This window comes from Doryrhamphus excisus, linkage group LG11 (assembly GCF_037039965.1).
Source record: "Doryrhamphus excisus strain RoL-2023G ecotype Guam linkage group LG11, RoL_Dexc_Guam_v1.1, whole genome shotgun sequence".
Classification (NCBI taxonomy): Eukaryota; Metazoa; Chordata; class Actinopteri; order Syngnathiformes; family Syngnathidae; genus Doryrhamphus; species Doryrhamphus excisus.
The window spans coordinates 8,193,290-8,216,485 of NC_136367.1; the positions used below are offsets into that span (position 1 = coordinate 8,193,290).

Consider the following 23,196-nt stretch of genomic DNA (forward strand, 5'->3'; position numbering starts at 1 on the left):
AAAGGAGTAGGAAGAAGCAAAGCTTATTAAATCCTACCCCTCCATCTGGTACTTTTACAATCAGTAACTGTTACATTTGTTCACTTCCTGCTTTCCATAATACAGTTTAAGGTTGTTTTTATTTAAATAATGTACCTGGTACCTCGTAGGAGATGATATGACCATCCAATGACATAATGTGTACCATAGTAAGTGTCAATATAGTGATATATATAGCACATCATGACTGGTTCAAGACTCTTCATCCTTGTATTTAGCAAACATCAACTGCTTGTATTGTTTCTTGAATTGGCTCATCGTTGTGCATTGTTTGATTTCCTTACTCAATCCATTCCATAGTTTGATTCCACATACTGAAATGCTATGGCTAGCATAACGTAGTCCTAGCATAGAAGTGTTTCAAATGTACTTCTTCCCTGAGATCATATTTCTCCTCTCTTGTAGAGAAGTATTGGATGACATTTTTAGCTAATTGCTTATTTTTAGCCTTATGCATTATTTTAGCTGTTTGAAGATAAACTATATCAGCAAGTTGAAGTATTTGTGATTTTACAAATAAGGAGTTAGTATGTTCTCTGTCGGCGGAATTATGAATTATCCTTACTGACCTTTTTTGCAGTACATTTAGCCAGTGAAGATTGCTTTTATAGTTATTAGCCCATATTTCCACACAATAAGTAAGATATGGTAGAACCAGAGAGCAATAAAGAGTGTGGAGTGATTTCTGATTGAGAACAAATTTTGCTTTGTTCAATATTGAAATATTTCTGTCCACCTTATGTTGTATATTTGTAATATGAGGTTTCCAGCTCATATTTTCATCTATTGTGATCCCCAGAAATGTATTTTCGTTCACCCTTTCAATGTCTACACCGTCTATTTGTATTTGCTGGTACGTGTCCTTTCTGCTTTTACCAAACAGCATGATTTTAGTTTTACTTAGGTTCAAGGACAATCTATTGTGATCAATTTGGTTGAAAGCATGACGTCAGAGGACGGATCTGGGCCTGATTCTGCAGCTCTTTTACCTCCCTGTGAAGCGCTGCGTTCTCCAAGTTGTACTGTGAACCAATCAATACAAACATGTATATTCAGCTAGGAAGTGTGTGGTAAAAATCACTCCAACTCACCCTGTTAGCATATTTGTAGAACAGCTCTGCTTCCCCATGTCTGTCACACTAAAGATGTTTTATGAAGTCATAGTTAGGTATGGTGTCCATGAAAAGTGCTTTCTGATCTAACGTTAAAGCTGAGTTTTTTTTTACTTGAACAAATCTTAATGTGACTTACCTTGAGGCAGATCAGAGTCAAATAGGCCCACACCTCCGCGTTGTGATTGTTCAAATGGTTGGCCTCCGTCAAAGCTTCTTCAGCAACACAAAGCTCGCCCAGCTGTACGCTCAGACACAAAGACAAAGCACAGGCTTCTTATTTGCTGGCAGTGCTGCTAGCTTTTTGGAAGAATGGTGCTTTCAGGTGCATCACATAACTTGTCGGGTTGCCACTGAATTCACGGACACTTGGAAATCACAGCACAGCACGCATGCACGTGCAGCCGAAATCACATGATACTTACAAAAGCAGCCACTTGTTGCTGATAACATGAGATCTCCAAAATGTTCTCCAAAATGTTCTACTTATAACAGACATCAATGCTAAACAAATCCACACATATTCACACTGAAACCATAGTCATGGTGACGGACTAAAAAGTGAAGCTCAAATTCAGTCCATTCAAAGCTCAAAATATACAGTATATGACGTCAGGCCCACAAAAGTACTACAGACGGCTTTTTACCTGGTAACAGGCGATACCAAGGCCCAACCAGGTAAGACAGGAAGGAGATTTTTCACAAGCTTGCAGGTAGGCCATTTTAGCTTGCTCAAACTAATGGGGAGGAGCAGAAATAGGAAAAGGCTGTTTGAAATTGTGACTTATGTTGAAAGATTGTTTGCACTCTCACAGCAATTTAGCGGCCAGGCTTATACAATCATACGATGATGACTGACACGTAAATATCCGTGTACGGTGATGTCTAACCTTCTTCTTCTGGAGATAAACGCCTCCCAGGCGGAGAAGCACGAGGTGAGTGTCTGATGGCTGCTGTGGGAAGTCCAGGCTCCGTTCATAACTCCCCTGAGCCTCAGCGAACGACTCACACAGGTAGTGACAGTGGCCATTTAGCGCCCACATATCTGCAGACTGCTCACAGTGTGGATAATACTCTGGTAAACATTCCCATCGTGTTGGTTGATCATTTATATTCCACTAATTTGCCTAAAAATCTAATCTGAAAGCCAATACTTCAATCACATGTTGACTGTTTTATTTCAATGTATCAAAATGATAACCTTACTACCACAACTGTCCCTTCTTTATTGCGGTTAATCGGTTCCACACTCCATCGTGATAAGCCAATTTCCACAAGGTTTATTATATATATTTCATATTAGGGATGCTCCGACCAGTGTTTTATACTACTGATACCAATACCGATCGTCCAGATCATCCAAATGCGGAAACCTCATTATTTGAAACTTTGGCATCCTTTAACACGAGAATACTACATTCTAATACTACATTCTAACTACATGTATAGGTCAGAAAAGTGTCTTTTTCTTCAGCCAAATTGTTCCAAACTAACACTATTTGTGTTTTGTTGTGCCTTGATTTGTGTTGTTTTTGTAAAGATTGAATGTATTCTTCCCCTACCGGTTCTCCGTCAAGCAGGGCCTCACTGATGGTGATAGCAGCTTTGGAATAGTCAGCTCTGAGCAGCTCCACACGAGCCAAATAAAAACGGTGATCGCCCTCTGAAGTCAGCTCTTTGGAAAGAGCATGCTCTGCCATCTGACAAAGACCATTTTCATAGGATTGGTCTTTTTTTTTCAGAAAGACTACTTAAATGATCCATTTTGCCTAAACGGTTACAACATTACTCTACATTACTGGTGGGTTTTTCCATGTGTTTTTCACGTATGCTAGTCTGCCAAACAGGCTGCTGTGTGTCTCTTTACCTGCAGGGCGTAGTTGTACAGCAGAAACTCAAGGGTCTCAGTGTAAATAGATTTGGACAAGACATTGTTTTCTTCTGCCTCTGTGTGCTCTGCTGTGTCCTGGTTATCAGTCTCCGTGTCTATGATGAAAAGATCAAAACGTAGTAGTTCATAACCACCGCAACTGCTTTTATTTACAACTGGCTCGAAAAATATCACCTTTTGTTTGAAACCACACGTTTTTCATGTGGGAAAAAAATATTGTCCTATAAAATATAAAACACCGGAGTACTAAGTAACAGTAAGATACTATCGGTAATAAACACCTTGTTTTTTCACGTTTAAATACATAATATGCAAAAATATAGAATAAAATGAAACATGGGGCTGCACTGTGGCAAGTGGTTAGTGCACAGGCCTCACAGGTAGAAGACCTGAGTTCAATTCCACCCTCGGCCAATATCTGCGTGGTGTTTGGATGTTCTCCCCATGCGTGGGTTTTCTCCCGGTACTCCGGTTTCCTCCCCTATTCCAAAAACATGCTAGGTTAATTGGCCACTCCAAATTGTCCATAGGTATGAATGTGAGTGTGAATGGTTCTTTGTCTATATGTGCCCTGTGATTGGCTGGCCACCAGTCCAGCTTGTACCCCGCCTCTCGCCCCAAGACAGCTGGGATAGGCTCCAGCACCCCCTTGTGAGGATAAGCGGTAGAAAATGAATGAATGAATGAATGAATGAAAATGAAACACGTCAAAACAATTATATTTGTAGTCCCAAACACTCTCAGAATAATCCAGATTGTTACCTTGTGTTATGGGATGAAAATTATTAATATATTTTTTTAATTTTTTAACTTTCTTCATACATTAAACAAGCACAGGTAGCTGTTTATGCATCAGGGCGTCCTCCAGAGGAGACCTCGAGATGAACAGTTCTGTAAGTCCGAGGAAGTCACTTTTAGACCAGCCTCCCCAAAAACATCAGAGAATGTCTGACTTACTGCGCATTAAAAAAGTGCCTTTCCTGACTGGGTGTCTTGTGTTTTTATCTGCCATTGATATTATATATTGTCCTATATTGTCCCATATTGTCCTGTGTTTGTCTTTATGGCTTGGGACTACAGATGAAAATGAAAATGCTTTCATTTGGCTGATGAGTGTTCATAAATGTGCCTTGTCCCAAATAAATAAATCAAATAATAGCAGGATACTGACCTGGAGGTAGAATGGGATTTTTCTCTTCCTGGACCACTTGATTTTCGCTTTCCTCGTCCACATCCACACCCACATGCATATCCACACCGGCATTTTCTGCCTCGTGAGTTTCATTATTTTCTTCCTTTGCAGTCAGATGGTTTGCTTCCTTTGCGTTCAGATAGCTTGTAGCCTCCAGGAAAGCTCTTTCAGCCAGGATGTGTTTGTCCTGGCTCTCTTGGACCAGACCTGGAAAACAAATGCAATGTGGAAAGTGTTTTTTCTCAGAATCAATTGTCACTTTAGAAGCTTTGAATTATTTAGGACATACACTGACACTTGGCCAGTCTATGCAATCCAAAAAGCTTATGTTTAAAAATGATATTGTTTTAGGTAAAGGACAGGAAACGTGTCCACACTAATCATCCACACTAATCAACACAGAGGATTTTGCATGAAGGATGTGTCTATTTGTATGCTGAACAACATCAGAGTGAAAAGTTGGATCTCACCGAGCAAGGTCCAGGCCACCAAACTGGGAGGTTCTATGCTGGTGGCTCGCTCCAGGAAAATTTCAGCTTGCTCAAAATCATTAAACATGGCTGCCAGGACGCCACACATCATCAGACTAAATGGAGAAAATGATGGACACAGGCTGGAATGTGAATTTGAAGCCTGAACTGACTTGTTGTGACGAGAAGCAAAATGCAATGCTTCATTTTTATTTTACAAAATGCATCCTTCCATAAGTTATGCTAATATATGCTAATATATGCACTGACCGATCAGATGGAAGTACCATCTGCTATGTTTTTATTGGATTTTTTATGTCTGACCTGGGCTGGTGTGCTTGCTGAACAGCAACGGCATCATGGAAACACATTTTGGCCATCATGTATTCTCCATTTTGCATGTAGAACCCTCCCCACTCAAACTTGTGGGAGGGCTCACGGGGCTCCCTCACAACCAACTGCAGCAAAATACACACAAGATTTACTGGTTTGAATTTTTCAATTTCTTTGCCAATCAACACTGGCAAGGAGCAGATGTTTTACAGGTGTTATCGTACCTCTTGGTAGTAGCGAACGGCCAGACGATAATCCCCAATGAGCTGAGCCTCTCGAGCAAAATGTCTAAGATGAGAAATGCTCAAATGGATCTCATTAATGGGGTCTTCTTCAATACCATGTGAATAAATCTAATTATGGGGAATAATTACAGTGATGAAGGTTTATGTCTGTATAAAGTGTGTGTACAGTGCATCCGGAAAGTATTAACAGCGCTTCACTTTTTCTACATTTTGTCATGTTACAGCCTCATTCCAAACTGAATTAAATTAATCTCTTACCTCAAAATTCTACACAAAATACTCCATTATGACAATGTGAAAAAAGTTTTTTTTGACATGTTTTGAATTTATTAAAAATAGAAAACAAAAAAATCACATTTACATAAGTATTCACAGCCTTTGCTTAATACTTTGTTGATCCACCTTTGGCAGCAATTACAGCCTCAAGTCTTTTTGAATATGATCCCACAAGTTTAGCACACCTATCTTTAGGCAGTTTTGCCCATTCTTCTTTGCAATAAGTCTCAAGCTCCATCAGGTTGGATGGGAGACGTCTGTGCACAGCCATTTTCAGATCTCTCAAGAGATGTTCGATCGGATTCAAGTCTGGACTCTGGCTGGGCCACTCCAGGACATTCACGGAGTGGTTCTGAAGCCAATCTTTTGAGATCTTGGCTGTGTGCTAATGTCTACTGTCTATATGGTCAAGGTACATGACCAGTCTACTGAGGTCAAGAGCGCTCTGGAGCAGGTTTTCATCCAGGATATCTCTATATATTGCTGCATTCATTTTTCCTTCTATCCTGACTAGTCTGCCAGTTCCTGCTGCTGAAAAACATCCCCACAGCATGATGCTGCCACCACCATGCTTCACTGTAGGGATGGTATTGGCCTGGTGATGAGCAGTGCCTGGTTTCCTCCAAACATGGCGCCTGGCATTCACACCAAAGAGTTCAATCTTTGTCTCATCAGACCAGAGAATTTTGTTTCTCATGGTCTGAGAGTCATTCAGGTGCTTTTTGGCAAATTCCAGACGGGCTGCCATGTTCCTTTTACTAAGGAGTGGCTTTCGTCTGGCCACTCTACCATACAGGCCTGATTGGTGGATTGCTGCAGAGATGGTTGTCCTTCTGGAAGGCTCTCCTCTCTCCACAGAGGAACGCTGGAGTTCTGACAGAGTGACCATCGGGGCCTTGGTCACCTCCCTGACTAAGGCCCTTCTTCCCCGATCGCTCAGTTTAGAAGGCCGGCCAGCTCTAGGAAGAGTCCTGGTGGTTCCAAACGTCTTCCATTTAGGAATAATGGAGGCCACTGTGCTCATTGGGACCTTCAAAGCAGCAGAAATGTTTCTGTATCCTTCCCCAGATTTGTGCCTCAAGACAATCCTGTCTCGCAGGTCTACAGACAGTTCTTTTGACTTCATGCTTGGTGTTTGTGCTCTGACATGCACAGTCAACTGTGGGACCTTACATAGACAGTTATTATATTTCCAAATCATGTCCAATCAACTGAATTTACTGCAGGTGGACTCCAATTAAGCTGTAGAAAGATCTCAAGGATGATCAGTGGAAAAAAGATGCACCTGAGCTCAATTTTGAGCTTCATGGCAAAGGCTGTGAATACTTATGTAAATGTGATTTCTTAGTTTTCTATTTTTAATAAATTAAAAAAAAGTCAAAAAAAACTTTTTCACATTGTCATAATGGAGTATTTTGTGTAGAATTTTGAGGTAAGAGATTAATTTAATACAGTTTGGAATGAGGCTGTAACATGACAAAATGTAGAAAAAGTGAAGCGCTGTGAATACTTTCCGGATGCACTGTATGTGTTTTGGGGTGGGTGCATGTACTTTGTTGAGAGCAACGTGCATCTCATCCACCAGGTCCACATACAACTTGCTGACAAATTCATGCAGATCCTGGTCCACTGTAAACGAGTCTGTCTGCTGCATCTTGTCACGCACGAACTTCACCACAGCGGGCTACAAACCACACGCACACAAACACAAACACACAATCATCTGGTCAAACTGCAGAGATAAATAGCACCGGGTGGACACATCAAACACATCCATGTTGCACGACTCGAACCTTCATTTTTTCTTTAAAGGCAAAATATCTCCCAGAGACGTTGAGAGCGCCCATCAGCTGAGCCATCATTTGATCCTGATTGCAGTTAGTGAGCGGTTGGAATCCTGTTCCAAACAATTCCTCGTACTGCTCCGAAATATGCTTCACCACTTTGCCCACCTGCTTGTGGAAGTTCAACACCGCCTACAAAGAAAGGTAGTGTTAATTAGTCTCTATATAGGGGGTGAGATTCACGATTGATTTTGAGTATAAAGTGTGTGCATACACTATACTATACAATATATTATACACTATACTATACACTATATGTGTATACATACTGAGTTACCTACACATTACACCCACACTGTGGCTGTTGTGCTGACATTTTTATTGTGGTGCCTTTCTGTGACCTCCTGCTAAGGCTCTAATATCAAAAATATGCTTTAAAAACGTGGGCGGGACTAAAACTGGAAGTGGCCACGGTTTAACCAGAAATGGGTGGGGCTTATAGCAGTACATTGATATAAGTGGGTTGAACAGAATTTGTCCCCCAGCAGCAGCAGGTGCCCGGCACCCGCAGGCTGCGGCACCCCGCCCACCCGGCCCCCAGGATAACCACCACCATCCCACCCACGCCCCATCCCAGGATCCCCACCAGAACCCCCAGGGGGCAGCCCAGCAAACAAGTCCGGGGACACCCAGCCCCCGTCCGCCCATGTAACTTTTCAAACCAAAATAGAGGTGAACTGTGGAGGCAGTGGGCAACGCCAGCTTGCCAATTGCAGCCTGTACGTGAATGAGGCATCGCGGCTCCTCTGTGGCTGCCACCTGCAGCCTGAAGAGTCAGTCTAAGGAAACAGGGCTCTACATTAAAAACCAAAATGACTTGCCTTGGGGAATCCTTAAGGTGAGAACTACTTGCCCCAACTTGCCCCAAGTAAAATGAAAAGACTGTCATAATGATATCATCTCATTTTTTTGGCATCACATGAGAATCTGAAATAAAGATGAAATGATGATCATTTCTTGTGGTTGTTTTCCTACATAGATCATGACGTTGCACGGAAATCTGGATTGTCAAGAGACTTCTAGGCACTTTGTCTTTTAGAAGTTGTGCACCACAATGAAACATTATTGAATAGACACATTTGAAGAGCTTGCAACCAAAAGGCGCTAAATCCATTTTGACTGATTTCGAGAAAATCAATGATTTTTAACTACGCACATATCAATCTATTTGGTCATCTGTATTGCAAATGAAAGAGCTATCAATATAGGTCATAAAAATGCATGCTATAAAAATCCTGCACACACCATGTATTTTATATATATTTTTTTATTAATATTTTTTCGGATTTAGCGACTTTTGGCTGAAATAAATTTGAAGTCACCTTTAACTTCTTCAATGCCATTGTTGTAAAAGAATGTAAGGTGCTTTAATGTGCTATGCTAATAAAATAATTACAACACAGAAGCCATTCTCAACATACAATACACCCCCCCCCACCCCCCCACACACATGCACTCGTTCACCTTCACACATGACAGAAACAAAATGTTATAACCTACCACTAGTACACTGTTACTGATAAAATTTTGTTAAGATATTAAAGCACACATTAACATCATCCACATTCCATGATGTTGGTGATTTTTTTTAATTAATTTTTTTTCGGATTTAGCGCCTTTTGGCTGAAATAAATTTGAAGTCACCTTTAACTTCTTCAATGGCATTGTTGTAAAAGAATGTAAGGTGCTTTAATGTGCTATGCTAATAAAATAATTACAACACAGAAACATACAACATACAATACAAAATAATAATTATTAATTAAATTAATAAAAATGTTATTAAAAGCAGTGCTCATATTTGACTGCACCTCATTACAAACTCTTTACATTGTATGTTTTTTAGTACAAGTAAAATAATGTTTCTCATGAAAGTTGGAGGTGTCAAGGTAGAGACATGCCTTTTATGGCGTAAAAAAAACTTCCATGTTACAGAATACTGTAAAAACACAATTTGTGTTCTCCTGAATTGCATAACATACTGTAACTATCATACGTGTACTTAATGTACACAAACAAAACAGGATGCACACTGATACTGGCTTTCTGTATGTGCAGTGCCAATTGTATTCTTCTCTCTGATTGGTCAGATTATCAATAGATGGGAAACTTGGGCCAATCAGAATAAAGAATAAAGAAAGGGATTTAGCTCCTTTTGGTTGAAATCTGAAATGGAAATAGCGCCTTTTGGTTGAAAGCATAAATTTCATATCACTTTTTTTCATATTTTTTAAAATGATTTCAAGACCAAAATATGTGATTTGGATACACATGACAGAGGTCTATTAAACTTAGTGAAAATTGGATTTAGCGCCTTTTGGTTGCAAGCTCTTCATTTGTGTACTAGTAAAGTGTTTTTAATCCAGAAAAAAATGCTCAATGGTCAAACAATAATTTGTGAAGCAAAGGTGAGAAAAATCCACAGAGAAATGGAAGCGCTAGATTTTGTAGCTTGTGCAAAATCAGCACTTGGTATTGGATCTCATCGGTGGTGTTTCATTGTGACCACTTCAAATTGTCACAGCAATGTGATTCACTCACCTGTGCCATCATTTGATTTGCTGCCGCTAATAAAATATTTGTTTAGGAGGCACTGGTTCATCACTTTTTGCTGTTTTCCTTCACAAGTTGTTGAAGAATTAGACCATGTTGGCAGGGACGCCATGATAGATGTTTTCATAGTCAAACCATCGCTGATTGGTTGATCACCAACAAGAACGGGTGTGGGTAAAACGCGGACTGTGGACCGCGGTCTAAATAAACAATTCTGATTGGTCCATTTCAAGATTTGCAAGGATTGGTTTGCAAATTACCACCGGAATTACGCAGTCCGTGTTTTACCAACACCCAACAAGAACCGCTTTTAAAAAAACTCTTGACAGTATGGCATGCCAAAGTACACTTGCCCCACGGGAATATCACTGATTGGATTTACTTGCCCCAATTTGGTTTTAACTTGCCCCGGGGCGTCGGTACATCGTTATTGTCGAGCTCTGGGAAGGGTAGTCGCTGTGTGAGACTGACTGTTCGTACTCATCAAAAATGACTATCTGTAACGGATACTCGTTTATAACGAGTATGCAGCTAATACCTACTATACTCCATGTACTAAATTGCTATTGTGAGCACTTTAAAACACACACTTATTTACGGGATAAAATTCTACAATGTATTTAAATATACTTACTCTTTCAGCTCTGTTGGGTCCCGTTGAAGGTATGGGCCTTGGGGGGATCAGTGCTTTCACCCTGCAGAAAGATTTCAGAACATTTGTGCCAAATCTAAGTATAGCATGTGCTGACAAACTGCTTTTTCGGAGTTCCCATTTTTATGACAGCTCTGTGCCAGAACCTTGCAGGTAAGAAAAGACATACAACACAGGTCATGACTTAAGAACACACAGTGCACATTACCTTCTAGCCAGCTCCTCCGATGATGTTATGGACACCAGTGGTTTCGTCAAGGAAATTTCTATTAAAATGTATGATCTGGACTCCGTATAAGCCTGTCATGAATTGGAAATTGAGCTCATCATACTTAGGGTTCTCAACTTATCATCACTGACCATCAGAAATATGTTCTAATCATATTCATTCCATACAATGCTTCAAAGCTTACTTTTCTGTCTGAAGGGATGTGATCAATTACGTCCGAATCTGTCAAACCGGCACTGCCAGGCGCCTGACACACAAACATAAAATAGACATTTAAAGACACAATGACTTGTGTAAAATGTGTATTGTGTGGTAAACTACACATTTTCATAGTTTGTTCACATGGATGTTTGTACCACATAGACATGAGCTTTTTAAAATTAAATTATTATATGCAAATTCATTCATAACCCGTCATACTTGTTGATGGTAAGAAAACATGTTATTTTAGACTATTGGTCATTTTTTTTCAACAAATATTTTAAAACAAATCACACTTTGCTGTAACTTACATTGCACGTTTTCTATACCTCTTATCCTCATGAGGGTCACAGTGTCATGCTGGAGCCTATCCCAGCTGACTTCAGGTGACAGGCGGGGTACACCCTGGACTGGTGGCCAGCCAATCACAGGGCACATATAGACAAAGACAAACAACCATTCACACTCACATTCATACCTATGGACAATTTGGAGTGGCCAATTAACCTAGCATGTTTTTGGAATGTGGGAGGAAACCAGAGTACCCAAAAAAAAACACGCAGGCACGGGGAGAACATGCAAACTCCACACAGAGATGCCAAACGGAGATCCAAACTCAGGTCTTCCCGATCTCCTGACTGTGTGGTCAACATGCTTACCCAAAATTAATATATAATTAGCATATTATATTGCATATTAACTTACATTGCATAGTATTGGTCCTATTTTGTACAAACATTATTTGTGACATGCACGTAGTGGCATCACAGTAAAAGAAGCATGATGTGTACATAATCAGTACATCCATCAGATGTGACCTGAGCAGCTGCATATGTTGGTATTATTATAGTATCAGAAATGAAGTGCTGGACAGTATGAGCATATTAGACATTATTATCGTTTTTGGCAGTCAATACCATGAACTCCCGCTACTCTGACATTGTCAGATTTCGCACTCACATCCCACTCTTAGGTAGATCTCAACACTTCCTCTCATGCAAATACAAATGACTGCGTTGTTCAACTTACAAACCTTAATACCATTCCCTTTTGCGTCCTTGGGCTTTCCCGTATTTGTCTTGGAAAAGCCTAAAGCTGTGCCACAACGTTCTTTGTTGCTTCCAGGCTTGGAAAGCTCTTTTAAAACACTGAAGGTGCGCTTGGCCTGGTGAACAAAAATAGGATCAGTGACTAACAAGTCAGACCATAGGACTACTCTGACAATACGCCATGACTACTATAAAAATACATGCCCGTTGCAATACCTTGTTAAGTAGTAAAGTGCTTGAGTAAGGATGAATATGGTATGCTCCTCGGATATGGGTAATTCCTGGATACAGCAAACGGCCCATGTCAATAAAGGCTACACCATGGGAGGGTATATGCGGTTCCTCCTCTGTTCCCTGCATGAATACACAACATTACATGTTGGTGGAGAAGAGCTACGCTACTGGTGGTCAGCAGTACAATAGTTTCTTTTTCTAAAACGATTCAGAGTCTATTCTAGAAGAATGACAATCTCACCATCTTGGAAGTCATGCCTGCCTTTTCGTTGGGAACCAATGACTTCATGATCTCAAGTGGCCACAATCTGCTCTCAGTGATCTTCTGACGCAGCCTGAAATCTCAGTGGGCATTGTGGACATCATTTCAGCTTGCACGTGTAGGCTATACTGCATGTGTGAATTTGCTGTTTTGTGGATGTTTTGAGAAGCCAAACACTTTACTTAAGTGGCCCCACCAACTACCTGGAACTACCTCATCACCAAAATCCCAAAAGGAACTTGGTTTACAGGACAAAGTGGGGAACTATAAAGAACTATAAATAACGAATCGTGCAGTAAGCTGACCTGGTCGTTCCACCTGCATCCAGAAAACAGGACATTTCTGTATCCCAGCTCACTCGGTTCAGCAACGTCTCTGCTTCATTACGAAAGTCACGATCCTGTGGTTGACATTCAGAGCTTCAACTTTTCACTGTTCTCGTCCACAGCCAAAATATGTCTAGGTTTTGTGTTGGTGAGCTAAACTGTACCTACTTTATCATCGTACATTGAAAGTGTAATAATGTTTTACAACCCGAGTATGAACATCGAGAGCGACTGACTTGTACCATCTACCATCGGTTTTGGTTGAATTTACAAGTACCTCTAAACCAGAAAGCTCGCCATCTTCAAGATCAATCGATTGGCTCTCGAAAACAGCTCCTGGCAGGAAGTGGTTCCCAGGAGCCAGGAGGGCGTGATGGGGCCTCTTTCTCTGTCGGCCATTTTCTTCCCTGTGCCCACCTGGCTTCATTTGGCCTTCAGCGAACAGCAAGAGCTGATCTCTCTGGGAGTCAGAGGAACATAAGACACTTTTTAACACGGAACTCACAGTGCTATTATGCAACATAGCACTGCAGACCTACTTTATTAGGAAAGACTAATGCTACACTGGTGACTGCCATGCAAGTAACCCCGTTACACCCACCTCTGCTGCACATGGGAACTCCATTGCAGCAGTGCATATGTATGGGGGGGCTGCAGGTCCACCACCCTGATTGAACGTATCAGGGAGCGAGTAGGCAGTCTCCAGAACTACCTTCACCAAGTTGGAAGTTGAAAGGTCTTCTTCTGTGAGTAATGGAGCTGGCACGTTGACACACACGTCCAGAATGGGGTACTACATGGGGGATAGGGTCTGGATTATTGGGTGAAAACAACACTGGAGATCCAATATAGGCTGATTTACATTTACAGCAAAAGTATTTCTTCATTCCTCTACAGATTGTAACACCTTTTACTAAGATGACAAATCTGAAGTGGTGGCTATGTAAGGGCGGCACTTAACTATTAACTTTACAAGGTTGGAATTCTTGATGCAGATTTTATATTGGATAATAGATAATACACACGCTATATACACACACCACTCTTAGCTAACTGACCTTGGAGTTGAGTCCCGGGATTGAACCCTTTTCTGGAGGGGCATTAATTGCATGAAGCACAACCGTGGATGAGAAGCTACACTCGCCTGAAGACAGAAAGCAGAAAAAGAATAAAATGCCATAAAAGATGAGATGAAAGCATCAATAAAGTGTTGCCAATGTGTTAGTTTACCTTGCAACAACGGCAGCAGGTCAATTACTGCCTGGCCAAGGACGACTGCTTTTGGCTCCGCTTTTTTCTTCTCAGGAACAAGCTCAATCAAAGTCACTGACAAAAATAAATGCAAAATTAAACGCATGCATGACCAAATCGTATGTCAACATTGCTGAGGAAAAAGTTGCATATTGTGATTTTTTTCAAGGGCCAATGGCAAAAACAGGAGCCTATTTCACAAACACGTACTGCAAAGGTTGCCGTAACAGTCCCCTATTGGGCTCCACATGATTATGAGATATCAATACATAATTCACTTTATAAGGTTGTATTTAGGTGGAGTACTTTGTACTCGTAACAATAGCTGAACTTCTTGCTTTGCAGCTTGTGTGTGTGTTAGAAACAAAACATAAGGTGTGTTGCAGGTAGTGTGTGGCAGAGGACACAAAATCTAATTGCTATTGTTATTGGAAAAGTTCCAAGGTTCCTGTACTTAATGAAGGAATGGTGTACGTCATTTGGAAACAACACATCAATAAAGACTTCGACTACAAATCATTTTACAGGATGCAATGAATATAATATCAAAGCCACTCAATAACACCATGATTTTCCTGTCAAGTTGTAGTGTCCTTTTTTTCTCCTAGAATATGTAGGATTGAATCATCAATCAAGAAAAGACCACATGTTATGTTTTCTGTAACTCGTGTCAATCATGCTACTTGAAAAGTAACATTTGTTGTTTTCTGTAACTCATGTCACTTGTTCTGCTTGAAAAGTAACATTTGTTATGTTTTCTGTAACTCATGTCACTCGTGCTACTTGAAAAGTAACATTTGTTGTTTTCTGTAACTTATGTCACTCTTGCTCCTTGAAAAGTAACATTTGTTAATTTTTCTGTAACTCATGTCATTCATGCTGCTTGAAAAGTAAGTTATGTTTTCTGTAGCTCCTGTCACTCGTGCTACTTGAAAAGTAAGATTTGTTAATTTTTCTGTAACTCATGTCATTCATGCTACTTCAAAAGTAAGCTATGTTTTCTGTAACTCATGTCACTCGTGCTCCTTGAAAAGTACAGGAGGGATGTGCTGTGGCACAATAGTGTGCTATTAACACCCACTTTACTACGTAGGGATTGAATTCTTATTCAAAAAAAAAAAACTTTTTGTAGAGCGTGTTTAACGTGTGCAAAACACAATGCCCAGGGCAGCTTGCGACCTCGGCGTGGCCAATTTCAAAGAACCACAATACTTATTTCAAGAAATACACATGGACTTCATTGAACTCAACAACAGTGAAGGGAAAAAATTCTGTTTAGTGATAATAGACTCATTTTCAAAATGGATAGAACTGTTTCCTACAAAACATCCAGATGCACTAACACTAGCTAAAGCTCTATGCAAAGACATAATTCCACGCTATGGTATTCCAGAAAAAATTTACAGTGATAAACTATGACTAAATTATCCATCTCCATCTTAGTATTTACCCTAACTATACCTGTTTGCGTCATGATAATAGCATTGTGGTATCTGCTGTAGATTTGTAGCTCCTCAACAACCTTCAGAGGAAGTCCGGCTACAAAGGGGGCTGTAATTCTAGTTTGCAGTCGTCTCAAACCGGTGAAGATTGTCCACAACTCTGTTGCGTTATTAGGAGGGGTTGCAAGCCTGCTGGTAAGATGATCACTCAGACGCATAAAAATAAAAAATAAATAAAAAAAAATAAAAATAATTAATTAGCAGCAGTAGGAGGACTGATCGGAGCAATAATAGTGATGTCACTGCCACTATGGAAAAAATAAAAATAAAAAAAATATTAACATGCAGAAAAGAAGTGTGGGGACCCTAACCGATCACAAACGCAGATCGAACAAACACCTTGGATAATTAGGTGGGCATACAACAACTCCATATGTATGACCATAGCCCCAAATTCGACTACCAAATACCCATATCATCATTGAAAGGATTTACAAACAGACGTCAGGTGTCAGGGGAGACATATGCTAGTTATTGGTGGTATGTTACTGGACACGTGTTAGATTTAAGTTGGGACACATTGATTACCACCCAGGAAGGTGATTACTGGGCACCTGGTACCACATTAGAAGCCAGGCATTTCCATAATAAAATTATGTTAAAGAAACATGGGGCCATATTAAGTATGACATTTGCTTTTAGCTCAGCTAAACTCAACCCATATGACCGACCATTGGGCACTACTTTAAATACCCCGTGTTGGGGTTTCCTTTTATGGGCCTACTCTTCTGGGGTAGATCCCTACTTTCCTATAATTATTTGCAAAAATCAAACCATGACCCCTGTTGAACTGCCAATCACAAATAACTACACACATCACGCTGGAGTTAAAATAGCCGTAATTCGAAATACAGATGATTGGTTTCATGCCACTACGGGCATTTCACAACAAAGTAATAACTGGCTGCTGCTAGTGGAACAGGCAGCAAATATGTCAAATCAAGGAGATTATGTAGTATGTATGGGAGCCAGACCACTGTTACAAGTAGTGCCTTCAACTATGGGAATAGATTGTTTGATCGAAGTAATGAATAAGAAAGAAAAAAAAAATAATAATAATAATTCGTTCACAATGGGATAAGGTCTATCCTCTTCCACTGAAAAACAAAAACCAGTATTTTCTAAAAATTAAATTAAAAGTATTTTCTGTAGGAACCTTCTCATGCATAAACAGAACAGGTGTTGGAATCAAATTAGGAAGATTGAATGATACTGAGTGTCAATCAATAGAGATGGTAGACATAACATTCAAACCCAGAATCAAAGAGATCAGTGTCAGGGTGGGATAAAAATGATCCCACCTACATAGACAGTATTGGAGTTCCGAGAGGAGTCCCTGATAAATACAAATTAGTCAACCAGATAGCAGCAGGTTTTGAATCATCGATTTGCTGGTGGTGCACAATTAACAAAAATGTAGACAAATCAACTACATCCACTATAACGTGCAGAAATTAGGTAATAAAACAGAAGAAGGGTTCTCCGCCATCCATGAACAACTGTCAGCTACCTCCCTCATGGCTTTCCAAAACAGAATTGCTGTTGACATGCTCCTGGCGGAGAAGGGCGGAGTATGTGCCATCTTTGATGATCAGTGCTGCACGTTCATTCTGAACAACACGGCAGCGGACGGGAGTCTCACCAAGGCCTTAGAAGGTCTAAGGTCCCTTAACAGCAAGATGAAAGACCATTCTGGAGTTGACACGTCAATGTGGGATGGTTTTGGAGACGTATTTGGCAAATATAAACAACTGATAATGTCAGTTTTAATGTTGATCGCTGTATTTGCAGCTATTCTCACCTTATGTGGATGTTGTTGCATTCCCTGCATTAGGGTTTTGTGCACCAGGCTAATCACTACTGCTATCCAACCAATTAAGCAAGAGGTGTCAGAAATATATGCGCTCCTTACTCCAAAAGGGGAGCCCCAAGAAGACAGCGACAATGAAGACACCGAAACTGAAGAGATAAATGATGAAACATCATGGCATTTTTCGGACTTGCCAGGACTGAAAATCTAAAAAGAAGAGGTCAACGGAGGATGGGAGAATATATTGCAAAATGAATAAACAGGAGGGAAATGTTGGAATAATTGTACATAAAGTTATTCTATTTTTACTATATTCTTATTACCTATATTTACTATATTCTTATGACCTATTTTTCTTATGACCTACAAACATTTCGTATCACTCACATAACAAAGTAAGATTAACGCTGTACATGTGCTTCATATCACTCACATAACAATGTAAGATTAATGCTGTGACGCCTGCACTTGTGGTGTACATCATGATTAAGGGAAAACAGAACATGACAGAACATTCCTCAGCAGATAGTTTTAACACCCTCGTGGGACATAGGCACGGGTCAGAAGTAGATATGACCTCAAGGTGTATGTGTGTGTGTATATGTATCACCAGAGAATCACATGTCAAGGATGAGGTGTCCACACATTATGGATAACATGTTGTACAAAGAAACTGGTTTCAACTGGAATAATTAAACCCCCCTTCCCTCAGAAAACTGATTGTAACCAGGGCCTTCCTTCAATAAAAAGGCAAGAGGGCAGGAACTGCTTCAGAGTGAGGTGGCGAATTGTTACTGAACGGTTCCTGATCACTCTCCTTGCAAGTAAATGAAACTCATCTCTCTGTGTCTTCTTTTGTACAGGCAGTGTTTTTTACAAGTGTTGGGGTTTAAACCTGACAGTAACATTTGTTAATTTTTCTGTAACTCCTGTCATTCATGCTGCTTAAAAAGTAGCATTTGTTATGTTTTCTGTAACTCATGTCATTCATGCTACTTCAAAAGTAAGTTATGTTTTCCTTAACTTACAGTGAAGAAAATAAGTATAAATAAGTATAAATAATTAATAATAATTAATAATAATAATTAATAATAATAATTTGAACACCCTGCTATTTTGCTATTTCTCCCACTTAGAAATCATGGAGGGGTCTGAAATTTTCATCGTAGGTGCATGTCCACTGTGAGAGAGATAAACTAAAAAGAAAAATCCAGATATCACAATGCATGATTTTTTAACAATTTATTTGTGTGATACAGCTGCAAATAAGTATTTGAACACCTGTGTATCAGCTAGAATTCTGACCCTGAAAGACCTGTTAGTCTGCCCATTAGAAGTCCACCTGCACTCCATGTATCATCCTGAATCAGATGCACCTGTTTGAGGTCGTTAGCTGCATAAAGACACCTGTCCACCCCATACAATCAGTAAGACTTTAACTTGTAACATGGCGAAGACCAAAGAGCTGTCCAAAGACACCAGAGACAAAATTGTACACCTCCACAAGGCTGGAAAGGGCTACGGAGCAATTACCAAGCAGCTTGGTGAAAAAAGGTCCACTGTTGGAGCTATCATTAGAAAATGGAAGAAGCTAAACATGACGGTCAATCTCAATCGGAGTGGAGCCCCATGCAAGATATCACCTCGTGGGGTCTCAATGATTCTAAGAAAGGTGAGGAATCAGCCCAGAACTACACGACAGGACTTGGTCAATGACCTGAAAAGAGCTGGGACCACCGTTTCCAAGGTTACTGTAGGTAATACACTAAGACGTCATGATGTGAAATCATGCATGGCACGAAAGGTTCCCCTGCTTAAACCAGCACATGTCAAGGCCCGTCTTAAGTTTGCATATGACCATTTGGATGATACAGAGGAGTCATGGGAGAAAGTTTTATGGTCAGATGAGACCAAAATAGAACTTTTTGGTCATAATTCCAATAAGCGTGTTTGGAGGAAGAAGAATGAAGAGTACAATCCGAAGAACACCATCCCTACTGTGAAGCATGGGGGTGGTAGCATCATGCTTTGGGGGTGTTTTTCTGCACATGGGACAGGACGAGTGCACTGCATTAAAGAGAGGATGACTGGGGCCGTGTATTGTGAGATTTTGGGGAACAACCTCCTTCCCTCTGTCAGAGCATTGAAGATGGGTCGTGGCTGGGTCTTCCAACACGACAACGACCCGAAGCACACAGCCAGGAAAACCAAGGAGTGGCTCCGTAAGAAGCATATCAAGGTTCTAGCATGGCCCAGCCAGTCTCCAGACCTGAACCCAATCGAAAATCTTTGGAGGGAGCTCAAACTCCGTGTTTCTCAGCGACAGCCCAGAAACCTGACTGATCTAGAGAAGATCTGTGTGGAGGAGTGGGCCAAGATCCCTCCTGCAGTGTGTGCAAACCTGGTGAAAAACTACAGGAAACGTTTGACCTCTGTAATAGCAAACAAAGGCTACTGTACCAAATATTAACATTCATTTTCTCAGGTGTTCAAATACTTATTAGCAGCTGTATCACACAAATAAATTGTTAAAAAATCATGCATTGTGATTTCTGGATTTTTCTTTTTAGTTTATCTCTCACAGTGGACATGCACCTACGATGAAAATTTCAGACCCCTCCATGATTTCTAAGTGGGAGAAATAGCAAAATAGCAAATACTTATTTTCTTCACTGTAGGTGTCTTCCTTCCTGGGTCGAGGAGGTAAAACCATGACTGGCAGATCAGATTCTGCAGCTGCTCTGCTTGGTTTACAATCTGGTCTCTGGACTTGTGAAGATCGTCTTATCCAAGTTGATATGCTTTTGTTAAATATACGACTATTAGGCATCCAAATCCAAATCTGATCTAAGATACGGTTGTAGTCAGCCAATAAACCAAGAATCAGTTCCCTCAAGTCTGACACCAGTGTTGCGGTAAGAGGTATTGAAATGGGTTTGGTACCTTTGCCCCGACACCATCTTCATGTGACGTCACACGTAGTGAAGGGTTTCTTCAATGTGGGTTCATTGGAGAAACACAACACACAATATTTCCAATTGTCGGTGTAGATTTCATCATGGCACAAGGTAAAGTTTACCCTGTTCCTGAGGCGGTTCTTGGTCCCCCCTGAGTCCCAAGGCGATATAGCCGAGTGTCACCACAATGTTTTTCTTGCTAGTGTGCTGACCTGAAGCCAATCCCATAAGCATCCACAAGAATTTGACGTTGCTGATTCAATGAGTGGCTCTGCTTTTTCTGAGGACATTTGGCCTCTAGTGATGGTGCTGTAGCCAGCAGAGGGATTGAGCCTGAGGCCAAGCTCACTGACTCACCAGTCCTCCGATCCGGGAGGCCCTTGTCAAAGCTCAGGGAAGTGACCCATCGTTGGTCTGCTGTTGAACACCACTTGTCTTATCTGTGAAGATCTCAGAAATGAGAAATAATTAATCGTTTTTTTCACATACCCAGTAGAAAAGTATTATTTGTGATTTTAGAAATACAGTAAAGTCTCGTTATATCGATATTGTCGGGAGTCGGAAAAAATATTGATATAACCGGACTGTCGATATATCCGATCCTGCGCCGAACTGCATTAAAAGTGTGCAATAATGCACTCGACATTATTCTATAGTATAGAACAATGTCGAGCAGTTTAAATCAATCTTTGCTTAAGGATTTCAATACCAAAAAAGAACACGGCGAACGGCAGCTTCCAGTCAACTTTATTTTTCACACTTCCACCACCAGAGCACAGCACACAGAATCCCGCACTTCCTGGTTCACAGGTCATGCTCAACCCGCCCCACATAGCTGGCCAAACACATGCCTGCAACAGAAGAACCAACTGCGTTTGTGGTTTCTCTCGTGTGTATAGATTCTATACAAACGAACGCCAGCATGTACATATGAAAAACAGTGATTATTGCAAGCGATAAAAAGATATCTGAATACAACAATACTTCTGTTGCAGGCATGTGTTTGGCCAGCTAAGAACCAACTGACATAGCATACACACCTATTCCAACGAAGACACAAGCGTACAAATACATGTATTTAATTGTGTTGTATTCAGATATCTTTTTCTCACCTGCAATAATCACTGTTTTTCACATGCTGCAGTTGGTTCTTCTGTTGCAGGCATGTGTTTGGCCAGCTATGTGGGGCGGGTTGAGCATGACCTGTGAACCAGGAAGTGCGGGAATAGGTGTGTGTGCTGCGCTCTGGTGGTGGAAGTGTGAAAAATAAAGTTGACTGGAAGCAGCCGTTCGCCGTGTTCTTTTTTGGTATTGAAATCCTTAAGCAAAGATTGATTTAAGCTGCTTTTGTATCGATATAAGCAGACCAAATTGGCTGGCGGGAGATGAAAAGGGCATCGTAGTAACCGGATTATCATAATAACCGGGTATCATACTAACGGAACTAATTATATCATAAAAGACTAGAAATTTGCCGGGAAATGAAAATAGTATCGTAATAAGCAGTACTTCGATATAACCAATATCGATATAACGAGACTTTACTGTAAAGGATTTGTATGTTTTCTATAGGCAGCATTAAGGATTATCCTTACTGACTTTTGTGCAGTACATTTAGCAAGTGAAGATTGATTTTATAGTTATTAGCCCATATCTCATTCAATGTCTATTTGTATTTGCTTGTACGTGTCTTTTCTACTATTACCAAACAACGTTATTTTTGTTTTACTTATAGGTTCAAGAATATCTTTTTTAATATGACCATTTCATCTGTGACCTGATCTCTTCTGAGCTTCCTCCGGAACAAAACACAGTAGTATCACCATATAAGTCTTTTGTAACAGTAGTGGTCCCAGTATTGACCCCTGGGGTACTCCACACATAATATTTAAACTTGCAGATGTGTGTTCTACTAGCTGTACGTATTGCTTCCCGTCAGCTATGTAGCTTTTGACCCAGTTCAGAACTAATCCTATGATTCCGTTCCAATTTTGATTCTGTTCTATTTTAGTTATTAGGATTATGATTGATTGATCCAAGGCTTTTGTCAGATCACGAATACTGCAGCTGCACACTTTCTTTGATCTGTAGCATTAATGATTTCCTCCGTAATTTTAATCAGTGCCATGGAGGTTGAAAGTCAGTAGCTCTGTACTGACTTTCTGCTAGCAATTTAATTGTATTAATAAAATTGTCCAACCTGTTATTCAATAGCTTATCATTAATTTTAGAGAATTGCGGTAATAAGGAGGAAGATTTCGGTGCTTAGAGCGAAATGATACGACAGCAGAGGAAATAACGCAGAGCCATTTGTGAGGTCTGATTTTTTTGAGTAGGCATTTTTGTGATGCAAATGTATTACACTTTTGAACGCATATTGCTTTGAGAAGCCAAACTGTGCACAGCAACTAGCTGGAACTACTTTCCTCAGCACCGAAATCTGACCAGAACTCGGCTCAGGACACAAAGTGGGGAGTGAGTCGCTGTTGATGGACTTCACTCCCTTTAAGATGCAACAAATCATCCAATTGCCGTACCTTCTTGTCTATATGATTCAGCCTCTGCAGCCTCTGTCCCATAGGGTCAAGCCTCTGTCCCATAGGGTCCAGCCTCTGTCCCATTGGATCCAGCCTCTGTCCCATAGGGTCCAGCCTCTGTCCCATAGGGTCCAGCCTCTGTCCCATAGGGTCCAGCCTCTGTCCCATAGGGTCCAGCCTCTGTCCCATAGGATCCAGCCTCTGTCCAATAGGATCCAGCCTCTGTTCCAT

At 40.6% G+C, this 23,196-nt stretch overlaps 1 protein-coding gene across 1 annotated transcript; it reads right to left on the reverse strand.

The window, feature by feature from the left end:
* Nucleotides 1-669: 669 nt before the first annotated feature.
* LOC144901260 (cilia- and flagella-associated protein 70-like) lies at nt 670-23,196 on the reverse strand. Its single transcript, XM_078794637.1, has 26 exons — nt 22,966-23,196; nt 15,621-15,681; nt 14,139-14,234; nt 13,967-14,052; nt 13,510-13,701; nt 13,186-13,368; nt 12,888-12,982; nt 12,562-12,655; nt 12,303-12,440; nt 12,071-12,202; nt 11,021-11,083; nt 10,816-10,907; nt 10,590-10,650; nt 7,352-7,534; nt 7,111-7,242; nt 5,262-5,390; nt 5,029-5,162; nt 4,705-4,820; nt 4,214-4,441; nt 3,019-3,137; nt 2,714-2,851; nt 2,042-2,203; nt 1,799-1,888; nt 1,291-1,392; nt 1,131-1,178; nt 670-1,061 (listed from the first exon to the last, which is right to left on the reverse strand). The coding sequence occupies exons 1-26, from the start codon at nt 23,194-23,196 to the stop codon at nt 966-968; spliced, it is 3,201 nt and encodes a 1,066-aa protein (XP_078650763.1). The 3' UTR covers nt 670-965.